This window comes from Felis catus, chromosome C1 (assembly GCF_018350175.1).
Source record: "Felis catus isolate Fca126 chromosome C1, F.catus_Fca126_mat1.0, whole genome shotgun sequence".
NCBI lineage: Eukaryota > Metazoa > Chordata > Mammalia > Carnivora > Felidae > Felis > Felis catus.
The window spans coordinates 124145800-124159280 of NC_058375.1; the positions used below are offsets into that span (position 1 = coordinate 124145800).

Genomic DNA, 13481 nt, shown 5'->3' on the forward strand with positions numbered 1-13481 from the left:
AAATTAAGACTGACATTGATAAGTTACTTTCTCAGGCACTACCTTTTTCACAAATGAGGGCTTGTCTTTCACAGCAGTTAAGCCCTACTTGCACGTGTACGATTCATTAAAAAGTGCCCTGATCAGTTCCATGTTGTAACAGAGTCACTGAGATGCCTTCCTTTCTCTGCATCCTGTTCTCTTCTCTAGGACGCTTCTTGAATATGGATTCATGCAAGTCAAGAGCACCCTATTCCCAAGATCATGTTTCTTCTTTCCTTCCTTAGCGGCATATTTCATTACACAACTCAATTTTCATCTCTACAATTTTCCATTGCCTTCGCCTGATCTATCATTCTGGCACTCTACACTTCCCTTGTGCTAAGGTATTTGCTCCAATGTGCCAGACTTAATGAACGTATTACTGGGATTCCCCATGGACTGGATGTGAGGATCACCTTAATTGAGGTTTTTTTTTGTTTTTGTTTTGTTTTGTTTTGTTTTGTTTTGTTTTTTTCATCAGATATATACTATTGAGTTCTTACAGTAGGAACAGAGCCTTCCCAGTGTCTGGAAAGCTACAAGTTCCTCTCTGGCAGGATCTCTCTCTCCTTCTTTTTTCCTCCCTCCCTTTCCTCCTTCCTCCCTCCCTTTCCTTCCTTCCTTCCTTCCTTCCTTCCTTCCTTCCTTCCTTCCTTCCTTCCTTCCTTCCTCCTTTCTCCTTCCTTCCTTCCTTCCTTCCTTCCTTCCTTCCTTCCTTCCTTCCTTCCTTCCTTCCTTCCTTCCTTCCTAAATCACATCTACTTCTCAGTCACTAATTTTTCATCACCTTCACACATAAGCAGAACTGCTGGCTTTAACTGCACTTAAAGCACAGTCGGTTCAGCCAATCCATAATGTGTGGTCCACTCAGAATTATCTGTGGTCGACTGGACAAGAAAGAGACAAAAATTCAAGAGTTTCCCACAATCTCTGTTTCTGACTTATTCCTCTGACACTTGATGTACTTCAGAATTGATGATGAGTAACTTAATATGGGTGGTCAGGGCCGTCCGTGTTCCTTTCCTCCCCTCTCCCTCTTCTCTAGGCCAGTCTCTCTTCTGGAGATGCTAAAGGGCCAGCCAAATGGTAGGAGGGAATGGAGTGTGGTGACGGATGCATGTTATAGACCAGAAGGATAAATGGAAGACCCATTCAGCCCACAGATACACTTGCCAAAATATATTTGTGTTTTGTTTTGGATGGTATTTTAATTTTTATCTTTTTTTTTAAATTGTCAAACATACTATAAATACGGGAGTAGATACAACATACAGATTCATTTAAGTCACCACCATAAAAGAACACCCATAGCCAGCCTTAACAACAGAAAGAGTGTTTTTAAGACACTCTTGTGCTCCTCTCTGGTCATATCCTTCTACTCCTATCTCTTCATAAGACAATCACAGTGTTGAATTTCATGTTACTCATCAACTTTCCATGTTATTTTTGTTTTTACAGTAAAAAAATGACATTTTTATTAAATTTATATATAAGCTCATCTACAGAGTTGTACTGATTTATGATGTAAACATTTATTACAGTGGATACTGGTCTAAAAGTTTGAAAGACATGGCCATTCAAAAAATCTTGGCAAGGACATCAGGGAATATATGGCACGGTGACCACAGAAACATTGTCATAATACAAAAAAATGGAAAACAATCCAAATGTTCATCGACAGTAGAAAGGATAAGTTTTAAAATATGCATGCTATGGAATACTATAGAGCAGTGAAAACTAATAAATAGCAGGTGCATGTACCCTCAAAGATTCATCGCAAAACAATGTTGATATAAAAAAAGCCAAATGCAGAATACTTACAGTATGATTCTAGTTGTATAATGAGCAAAACTAAACAAAACTGTAATAAGGCTATCCAAATAAAAATGAATATTAAAAGATTACATGTGTATTATATATATATGTGTATATATATATATATATATGCACACACATATACATGCATACATACATACACATGACAATTTCTTTACCCATTCATCTGTTGATACACTTAGATCATTTCCATATATTGGCCACTGTGAATAACGCTGCAGTGGATGTGGACACGCAAATGTCACTCTGAGATAGTGACTTTACTTCCAAATAGAAAATAGAGGTATCACACAATGCAGCAACCCCACCTCTGGATATGTATCCGAAGGAAATAAAATCCCTATCCCAATGTGTAGGTTTCCTTTTATTTATCTTGCTTGGAACTAATTTGGCTGTCTGAAACTGAGAATCAGTAACTTTCTTTAATTTAGAAAATTCTTAGTCATGAATTCTTTTGATATTATGTTCACCCTGCTCATTCCATTCCCTCCTTCGTGAGCTATTATTAGATGCATGTGGATTTTATCACCTCTTAATGTATTTTACCCTCTCCTTCACTTATCCACCCCCTTGGTTCTCTGTGACACATTGTATATAATTGTTCAACTCTGTCTTTTAGTTGAGTAACACTCTCATCACTGGTAATCAATACTAACAGCTTTTGATTTTTTTGAAGTTCTTTGTATCCTTTTTTGATATCAAACTTTCATTTGTTTGCTCCTTTGTTACTGTTCATTTCCATTTGTGTTTACTTGGAATACATTAAATATTTTTATTCTACATTCTCTATTGGATAATTCTCAATTCTGCAGTCAATGCAGGACTTATTCTATAGCTTGCCTTTTTTTTCTTCCCTGCCACTCGCTAATGAAATTGTTATTTCCCCTTCTTAGTGATCTTCTATTGTGATTTAATCTTCCTTGGAATTTTATCCGTGTGTAAAGTTTAGAGTGGTTGCATCAAGAGAAGATCTGCATTGGATTCTGTCAGATTCCTACAAGCACTATCACCTTGAGTCTGCACTTTTTAAAACTTTTCATTACGATAAATTTCAAATATTCTCAAACAGTGGGGTTGCACAGCTCGAAAAATATTAATATTCTGCCATTCATGTCTCAACTATTCCAGTTTCTTCCAGTTTCTTCTCTGTAGTATTTAAAAGCACAGTTCAGAACACTTAAAAAAAATTCAAGCTGGGGGATTTAGGGGACACAGAGAGTGAATGAGTGCCTTGATCCACAGGAGTGTGAGCCAAGGATTCAATCTTCAGAGGAGACTTTTTATTTTCCTTTTTTTCTTTCTTTCTTCAGCTAGAGTTAAGACTGAGTTGAGGCTAAGTTAGGAGCTTATCCTTACGGTCTTCCTCTGGGTTTGTTGCCACTGCTCTTGGGAATCCAGCCTGATGCGGGTGGGGAAGGCATGTTTTTGATCTAACACCTTGCCCTGCTCAGCCCCTGGGCTCTCATTATGTCAATAGTTTAGCTCCTTAACACCAGGCTCCAGGGAGGATGACAACTGTTCCATGTCATCCATATCTGAGGGACTTCAGTACTAAGTGAAAGTGAAGGCAAACTAGGACAGCTGGTCACCCTAGCCCTTGGTCATCAGACACTGGCACATACCCTGTGGGTAAGTGCTGGTTACAGCACTTCCCCCCACTCCCCGCCATGGATTCTAGCTCTCTTGCCGTCCCTGCCTCTGACACATTCCTTGTAGGCAGCTCCACCATGCATTTAAAAGAATATGTGTATTTTTATATTATATTCTACACTTTTAGTTGTGAAATTCTGGGAAAGGACTTTGAAATTCTAATTTGAAATATTGCCAGATAAAAGAAAGTCTCTGAAGATTTGCTTTTTACAATTGAGCCCGCATTTTAAAATGTATCATATGTCACATAAAAATCTATATTTTTTGGCTTCTGGTGAAAAATGGAAGGACTTGGTTACATAGGACCAGCCTTCTTCTACAGTGACAATGGAAATTGACAAGTAGCTGCTCCCCTGGGGTGGGTTGTATTGCCTTCATTCCTTAAAACTCCCATCACTCATGTAATATATGCTTGTATATGTCAAGTCTGGACTATCTCACTCATTGAACCGGGGGCTTATTGGAGTTTTCAACCCCTGACCAAGCAATCTACTAAAGGGATCCTTGAACTGTGGTGCCTGCAAGGTGGCCAAAAAAGTACCTAGCCATCATTTAGTATTCTTGGGGGTTGCTTTGGTTCACAGCTATGGACTGAGCTGGGTTTGGATGCTGGCTCCATTCCATACCAGCCATGTTGCTGAACAGAGTATGCAACCTTTCAAGACATCCATTTCCCCACTTGGAAAGGGTGACCATAGTATCTAAGCTGCAGGGTTGCTGTGTGGATAAAGCAAGGCAACATACATAAAACACGCTGGTCAGTGCCTAGCATATAGAAAGTTTTTAATAAACAGTAGATATTCATATATGACCATCTTACTTCTTCCAGAATTTACTGTCACACTGGGCAGGTTTCTGGTTCAGGGTCTGAGGCACTCTGCTTTTTGACTTTGTTTTGACCTTCTGCCTATTCCTAACTGTGCCATAAGTTACACACACGTGCTTATGTTTACTTTAATTGAATGAACTTCCTCTTAAGAAATTGAGGGAACTCTACAAAATGAGGTCTATGTATAGCTATTTCAGATTCTCCAACTTACACTGTACAGTGATAGGCCTTGGAAAAATGTGGGAAAAAGGGCAAAAATTATTTAATGTGTCTACCATTACCTATTTGGTGAGCCCTTTCCCCTTCTCGCACCTGGGTTAATTCCTGCCACCCACTAGGGCTTCAGGTCTGCCTCTGCCTCCAGCAGCTGAGTATCCCCATCTGAAGAACACCATGCTTACCTTTCCTAAATGTCAAGCCATTCCTTCTTCTGATTCTCAGTTCCCTGGAAGTAGAATATACCAGCCTCATGACTCATCCCTTTAGGGTCTTGCTGGTCCTAAGCTGAGAAATGCACTACTGTTATTAGTCAGTGAGGCTCAATGTGCACCCTTTCCAGAGACCAGGTATTGTGTAACAAGCCACTTGAGGGCCTTTCCTAAAGGGGTCACCAAAGGGTAGGGAATTCTAATATGCTACCAGGAGAGATCTTTTGGGGCAGAGAGCCCTTTAGCAACACTTAAATAATCCTGGGTGTCTACCCTTTCACGTAAATATGTGACTCTATTCATCAGAGCACACCATTCAGGAGGAATCAATATGGTGCATATATATAAAAAGGTGTTACAATTTTAAAAGTTGGAACATGAACATGAAAGTGATTGGATGGCCACTTCTGATCATGTTAACCTTTCTTTAAAAATCTCCACAGCCTGTGTGTTATTCTGTAGGATAAATTTCAAACATCTAAGGCTGGCTTTCAAGGTCTCCACAATCTAGTCCCATCTTACAAATCAACTGTATCTGTACCTTATTCTCAAAAATTACTCTCTACTCTAGCCAAGCTGGTGTTCCATTAACTATCGTCCCTTGCAGTATGCCACATTCCTATCTTCAGGCCTTTGCTTACCCTCTTGCCCTTGAGTTGAAAGACATCTCCCTGTCCCCTTGGCTGATGAGATCCCAACCTTTAACGCAGTGGTTCCCAAACCTTTCTCCCCACCGGAATCACCTGGGGATCTTTAAAGACACTAATGGGTAGCTCTTATCTCCAGAGCTTGTGATGTGTTATGGGGTGTGACCGGGGCATCAGCATATTTAAAATTTTTTATGTTTATTTACTTTGGGGGGGAGGGGCCGAGACAGAAGGAGATTCATGAAACAGGTTCCAGTCTCTGAGCTGTCAGCACAGAGCCTGATGTGGGGCTCAAACCCATGGACCACAAGATCATGACCTGAGCCAAAGTTAGATTCTTAACAGACTGAGCCATTCAGCTGCACCTGGGTGTCAGCATATTTAAAGACTTCCCAGGGGATTCTGATTTGCAGCAAAGTTTGGGAAACACTGGTGTAAATGGAAAATTCACTTTAACTTCAATATCTTATTCTCTTACTTCTGTCTTTTCCTCACACATGAAAATCAACCTTCCTGGCTTTACCAAAGCTGGATTCTACACCAATCTGTACACTCATATGTATGCAGAGTATTCCTGTAACTTAATCTATGATCACAGTGTATCTGTTGGCTTTTCTGTGTCCCTATTAGATGGCTGTTCACAGAGTAGAGGCACTGTGTCTTACTCATTCCATATCCCCAGCATCTAACCCAGGTCGTGGTTTGTAGAAGATACTCAGTATAGGCTTGTGGACCTAAATAGAACTCAGCTTCCTGGTGTAATCTATAGGAGCAAATATTTTCCAGGAGTAAAAAAAAAAAAAAAAAAAAAAAAAAAAAAAAGTCATACATTCAACTCTCCAAGTCTACAAATCTCTATCTCTAGTTATCTCTAGTGAAAGAAAAACAAACAAACAGAGGAAGGGAGTCACAGACCAGACTTTAGTAGGCTCATAAATACAGAAATCTCCATCAGAGCCTCAGCTAGTGACTCTCTCTGGTAGTTAGAGGAAAGTACTTATCAGAAACAAGTTTACAGATGACAACAACAGAAACCCAGCCACAAAGGAATGAAAAAAAAAAACAAAACAAAAGCAAAACCAAGGAGGATGACCTGTAATATTCCAAGCACAGGACTTAGTATGTAATGGATATTCAATGGATGAGAATTGATATTACTCTTTCCAGTCCTTGTCAGAAGAAATCAGATGGTCCTATTTCCATGGTTCTACCTTCATGACAGGTGGATTCATATTTCAGGCTGTCAGATGCAAAGCTTCCCCTTTAGAGTTTGTCACTTGCAGTTGTAAATTGCAGAACTCTATGTAGTCACAGGGAAGTGTCCTTTCCCAAGCTATTACTTTATAGTACCTCTTAGATGTCCAATTTAGGTACACTACTCCATCTTATTCCCCATCCATAGACATTATTATCTAAATAGTTCTCAGTTCAGTGCCAGTCTGTTAGCAGTCAACAGAACATCATTTACTAAAATTGTTATAGAGAACATTTGTACTTCCCACTCACATTTTGTTTTGATCAATAACTCGCCCTTTCTACAATTAAGCTTAAACATGTCAGCACACTATTTAAAATGTGATATTTGACTTAAACAGCCATCTACTCAAAAGTTGTAAAAGTCTCATCAAGTTTCTACAATATGCTTTAATTTTATTTTTAGTATGAATGACACTCCCTGTATACAAAATTCCTAAATTTTTTCAAGTTTTCTCAGTGGGGAAAATTGGTAATATTCTCAAAATGAGACAGATTATTATCATTAACTTTAATTGACCGGCACCTATAGTCCTGAAAGGCCTGGTACCCTCTTGGTTTTAATTCTAGAGAAAGGAAAATTCTAGATACATTATATTTCAGAGAAGATTTATGTGAGCCTTTATATACTTTATGGGTGACTAAGTATATATTACTCATAGACACAGTGGTGGCAAACTAATCCCAGATCAATATATTTTCTCAAAAAGTTACTCAAGATTAACTATACTAATAGAGAGTGGTTGTTCAGGTCATGCAAAACAAAAACTAAGCATACATCATTAAAATTCTGTATTTTTCAAAAACTCTTCAAATTTATTTTCTATAGTTTTCTTAAATTACAGTGACAATTTATGTTTCTACCAAGGAGGTAAGCTTGGTAGGGGGTGAGCAGCAGGCTAAAAATGGTATGTGTCCTCTGAAAGCCATTGCCCCTTTCTTCCAAAGAACTTCCTTTTTTGTTTTTCCTCCTGGACATATGGCTTGCTGCCTGGCATGTTTCCTATCCTATGTACTACATACTGGCCAATGGCAGAAGGCATGGGTCAACTGCTAGGAAGTATTCACAAAGGGATCTTGCTGGTTGGAAAGTGAATGGTTTTTCAAGCCATCTTGAACCATGAAGTGGCCTTGGGAATGGAAAACATATAAACCAGAGGGGCAAGATAGGAGAAGTCTGGCACTGTCCTAACATCCCGGATTACCTTCTTCTGGACTGTCCTGTGTGACAGCAAGAAAATTCTGTTGTTATTTAAACCGCTGTATTTTGGGGTATCGTTCACTTCCATCTGAATCTAACCTTACTGATACTAATAATTAAGGGCAATCCAGTCTTGGATTGAAAATAATTGTGGTCTGGGTAATTCAAGCTGTATAATCTATGTACAGATAATGACGGTTGACCATATTGTATTAGGTCATTGATATTGATGAGGGAGCAAAAGGCAAGCTAAGGACAAAGCAAAGCTAACACCCTTGCACCCCCTAGCCCCAACCACGTTGCAATATGTTTGCAACTGTCTTAATGATTTACAAGAAAAAAGCAATCTCTAGAAACCTATAGACTCAATTTCCTAGAGCCCTAATATCTCCCCTCCATAGGACAGAAAATCTTATATGATCACTCTTCACAGCCCCAGTGCAGCTTTTTCTTCCCATGATCCTGTCCCTATGCTTTAATAAAACCACCTTTTTACACCGAAGACATCTCAAGAATGTTGGCCGTAGGCTCTGAACCCCAACACTCCAAACCACATCAATATTAATATAATAAGATAGGTTCCAGAACTCATTCTATTCAGATGAGATCCACATCTAGGTTTTGATTCTTAAATTCTCCATGTAACTGAGGTACTTGATTCAAGAGTCTGTGAGACTTTCTCTTTCTCTCCTAAGAACCACAGCCAGAGACACTTTGACCTCAGTCCAGGCCTTCTCTCCTCTGCTGTGTGAAGAAGCTACTGCATTCCTTGACCTTCATTGGAATGTGACAATAGAAACTATGTGTCATATGACCCTTTCATCCTTTCTGTTTGTATCAAACTCCAGACTGGGCACAATGCGATGTGGATTCCATGCTGTATGGCTGAGTGAGAAAAGGTTAGGAGAACCAGGTCTGTATATTAGGCAGAGGTGAAATGGTGATTGTAGCCAGTTATCTAAATCTTCTCTACTTGGCTCAACACAGCTTTGTCCCACTGCTTAGCCTTCAGGCAGTCTATTTCTCAAAAGTACAGTTATATGACAAAATAATTTTTCCTCCCTGGCACTGTGCCTTGTGCTATTTATTGTCTGAAATCAGGTTAATTCTGTCCTTTCTTCCTCACCCCATAATTTGCTCAAAGCAGTGATGTGAATGCCTGAAACTTTAATAAAAGTTTCAAGAGTTCCTCTTAACTGGAGGTAAAACTTTTCTTGAGTCTTTGTTATAATGCAAATATGTGACCTGAAAAGATACCCGCTTCACCTATTACTCCACTGATGTGAGTTAGTCTACCAGATTGGCTAGCTAAAGTCTAGGAGAGAGCAAGGGATAATGAAATGAAATGTCCCGGGAAAATGGAAATAAACTGGTGAATAGTCTGATAAGTAAGTCAAAGGAGATCTTTATTGAGTACCTGTTATCCTCCTGCATAATATATTAGCTGCTGGCTAAGGCCAGTTTGGGGAAGAATGGAAAAAGGAGGAGGACAGAAAGATCACTTGGGGGAAATTCCTGAGGTGGGTAGGAGTGTACCAAGCAACTCCACAGAGCTACCCAAAGAAAGCCAGATTCTTGGGGCTAGACAATGCCCTTTGTCATGCTCTCCTTTGGTCATAGGAGCCAGAAGCCTTCCTTTAGAACTAAGAGACAAAGAGGTCAACCAGCCAACAGGGGAGGGTAAATAGATTTCATGCAGCCATGGGGCACTGGGACATTTGACCATTGGGCTATTGGACAGATTATTCTTTGTAACTCTTTTAAATTTGGAGAAAATAATACATATCCTTCATTTCACTATAGCCTACCATGAATCCTTGTTTTCTTGGATATCATTCAATTCTGCTTGGTTTCTTCCTTAAACTCCTCAAAGACATATCCTCCTCTTTAGAGGAATTTCCAGATCCTCTGCCTCTGCTTAGAGGATTATTTTTGATACTATCACTGGCCAGTGTTCTTAATATGAAACAATGTTTTTTGAATTCCTACTGATCATTTAATCCCATTAGATAATTAATATAATACACAGGGTGAACCTATTATAGTTAACTAGCAGGAAAGAACAATTAGAAATATGAGCTTTGTGATCATTTGTGTTAGCACTTCTATTAGGCTGGGCTAGTCATTTTCTTGTTGTTTTTTAACGTGGAAGTCTGACATTTATCAGGGTGATTTTAAAGAAAAAAATCTAGTTGTATTATTTTAGTTAATTTATGAATCTTGAATTTCAATATAAAGCAGGCTTAGTTAACACTACTTTATGTTATAACCAACTCCTAATATTTTGATTAAACTAACATGACAAAAATGTAAACATTCAGATTCACAAATTTTCTGATTATTCTTCTTTGTTAATGACATTAGCTGTTATTTGGTTAGAAGGATAACATATTTAGATTTGCTCGGTTGCAAAGCATATTCTATGCTTATATAACATTTTGAGGCTATGTGACAATACTTAGCTTAGACAAAATGAAGAATATTGGGTTTACCAGCATGCTAAAAATACCTTCTCAGTCATTCTTGTGGAATAAAGAGAAATACCCACTTGTTTGTTGAGTCTCCTTCAGTCTTCAAATGGATGAAGTTTTTACAAGGTTTGCAGTGATCTTATGGATTGATTAACCCAGGGAATGTTCTCAACCCTGTTCTCTCTGCTACCTTATGCAATAAAGAGTAGCAATATACTGACTTTCCCAGCATCCTTTGCAGCTAGGATTGTCTTTATAATCTGGTTCTCCTCAACGACATGTAAGATGGAGCCTAGGGGGTGGATTGTGATGGAGCTTTTACTCTTCCTTACACTTTGCGCCTTGAATATAAAGGAATGCCCAGAGTGGTGGAAATCAATTTGCAACCCAACAGGTCTGAGGACAAAAAGCCAGGGCTTTTGATAACATTGTTGTGCTGCTACCCATCTGTCATGTTTTCCTTCTTCCAGTTTTTTTAATTGTGTAAAATGATCAAATGGCTTTATTCCATATAATGATTACTCAGATTTGCAGTTGTTGTTTTATTGGTAGCTGATAGCAGCTTATTCACATAGCTCCCCCCTAGTTTGAGGAGATAAATCTCCATAGTGTGAAGACCAGGTCAGGTCTCTGTCATAAGCATGGTCCAAATTTACTTCCAGGAGACTAATCTAAAGCAGCACTTTCCAACAGAGCTCTGTGTGATGATGGAAATGTGCACACAGACCACATAGGATATGTAGCCAGTGAGCACTTGAAATGTGTGCAGTGCCACTGAGGAACAGGATTTTTTTTTTAACGTTTTTTATTTATTTTTGAGACAGAGAGAGACAGAGCATGAACGGGGGAGGGGCAGAGAGAGAGGGAGACACAGAATCGGAAGCAGGCTCCAGGCTCTGAGCCATCAGCCCAGAGCCCGACGCGGGGCTCGAACTCACGGACCGCGAGATCGTGACCTGAGCTGAAGTCGGACGCTCAACCGACTGAGCCACCCAGGCGCCCCGGAACTGAATTTTTAATATGACATAGTTTTAATGAATTAGAACTGAACCTGAAACGGCGACATGTGGCGACTAGCTATTGGGTCAAACAATGCAAACCTAAAAAATCACTAGCCTATGAAAGCATACATTACTGTAGTTCTTTTGAAAAAAAATCAGCCTCTAATTTTATATGTTATTTTACAGGCCCGAGAACACCTCATTATAGAAAAATGATGATCCAGCAGGGCATTACATAGTGTCATGTTTGAAGGTTGTTAAACAATATTTAACTTGCATATTAGCTAGCTACACAGAACTGATACCAATTTAAGCATTTTACATTGACAACTATAATAAAGGATGTCTTCTTGGAATAATAATCTTATTCAGACTGCACTCACTCAGCTGTTTGTTAAGGTTTTTGGCTCCTCAATTACAAATGGAAAGAATAATAATGGAGTGCCGGTCTCATTAAGCTGTGGGGGTACAATAACTCTCTGAGAGAAACTGTAAATTACAGTTTGCAGAAGACTTCCGGGTACACGAGAAAACCAGCCATGGAGGGTCTCTATAGGACCCAAAGAGTGGGGAGGTGCTTGGAGCTGGCAGCTGAAGATACAGGAGCAGTGGATATTCTAACCAGACTAGAAACCACAAATGTGTGGGGCTGTCATGCCCTAGAACATAGGATTCGATATCAACTGCTATACCCAAATGTGATTGGAAGAAATTATTCCATCATGCCTTGGTATCTGGTGTAAACCTCCTTAATTGGCATGCTTGCTTTCATAGCTATTTTTAGAGCCTGAGGAAAAACTAATTCTGTCATCATCCAAGGTGGCTGCTATCACCTGACAAGGATTATAGTCACAGACAACTACTCCACCAGTTACCTCCTGGCTGCTGAAAACAGGTCAGCAAAAGGTCAGCAAAGTCTTTTCGTGTTGGGAAGCTGAGTTCCTTCCACCTAGGCCTAGGCACGATTTTAAGAAATAGCTGACAAATCAAACTTATTTCACACACACGGATACTTGCAATCAGGGTTCTAACAGAAATGATGAAGAAAATGAGTTGTGAAGTTTCGGCAAGCCATGTACACCAAAATCTATTAGGTTCTGTGCGTAAAACATATTCAATTAAAAAATGATCCCATTTAAGAAAGCTACCACCCCACATTTCTATGGCAGTTGTGCAGAATGCTTCTTGAGACAATTATAGAAGCTGGATCAATTCAAAGTTGATTTTTTTCCTCAGAGAAATTATTTACACTCAGTATTGTTTTCATTTCATCCTGACAAGTACCTACTTCTCATCAGTTTGCAGCGCATTGCTCTGAAAACACGCATGTTTTCTCTATAGGTCCTGCTTTGAACCACTTACTTTATGGTAGCTTCCAATGTCTGAGAAGATAAAAGGAAGCCTGTGTGAGAGGTTAAGACCCAGTGCTCACAGAGGTGAGGCATGGGACGTGCTCTGTACGAACACACTGTGTCTGCAAGAAGGTTGCATTAAAAAAATATCACCCATGAAGATATACATGACGTGGATGTTTACCTATGATGTGGCTCTGAAATGTGGGCTCCGCGATCACATCTTCATCCTCTTGCAGGTCTCCGCTTGCTTCTTTTATCTGCGGCAAGAAGAAAATACTGTAAGTTCTTCTTTATTACATTCAACAGATTGTCCGCAATCCTCAGAATGGTGGTTGGTTCTGTAACAAATGTGGGCATGTGTGAGTCAGCGTGTGTATGTACATATACGTATACAAAGATTCTTCATTCGCTTGGCTTTATGACAAGTTTTAATCACAAGAGCATATTTTCAGAAACATAACCCCAGACCTGAAAATGAGGATTTTCAGGGTAACTAATTCTCCAAAAAAATTTAGAGATAATAGCTTTGGCTTTTAATACTTAATAAAGTCATAGCTGTTAGGAAAAATTAAAGTCAAAGGACATATAATTCCTCCAGAGACAGTGACTTTCACCACAAGTTATTTTAATAAGAAGAAAGAAATATACTTAGATCTCCTGACCCTTTCCTGGAATGTAACTCTCTAAGAAAATTATTTTTTTTTGTTCTTTTTGTGATGAAACATAAGGTGACTATGATGTATGCTTAGTGGACTAGAGCAGTGACACATTTATATCGATTTTTTAGG

General features: G+C 39.2%; 1 protein-coding gene across 9 annotated transcripts in view; it reads right to left on the reverse strand.

Annotated features, from left to right (window-relative positions):
* NCKAP5 (NCK associated protein 5) overlaps positions 1 to 13481 on the reverse strand; it is a 974188-nt gene that overhangs the window by 84894 nt on the left and 875813 nt on the right. For 8 of the 9 annotated variants that reach the window (XM_045034779.1, XM_045034780.1, XM_045034778.1 and 5 more), the window contains one exon: positions 12875 to 12950. In XM_045034779.1, coding sequence (XP_044890714.1) covers positions 12875 to 12950 — 76 coding nt within the window. Of the gene's footprint in view, positions 1 to 1988; positions 4841 to 12874; positions 12951 to 13481 lie in introns of those variants that run through there. The other variant, XM_045034786.1, reaches the window with a different exon arrangement.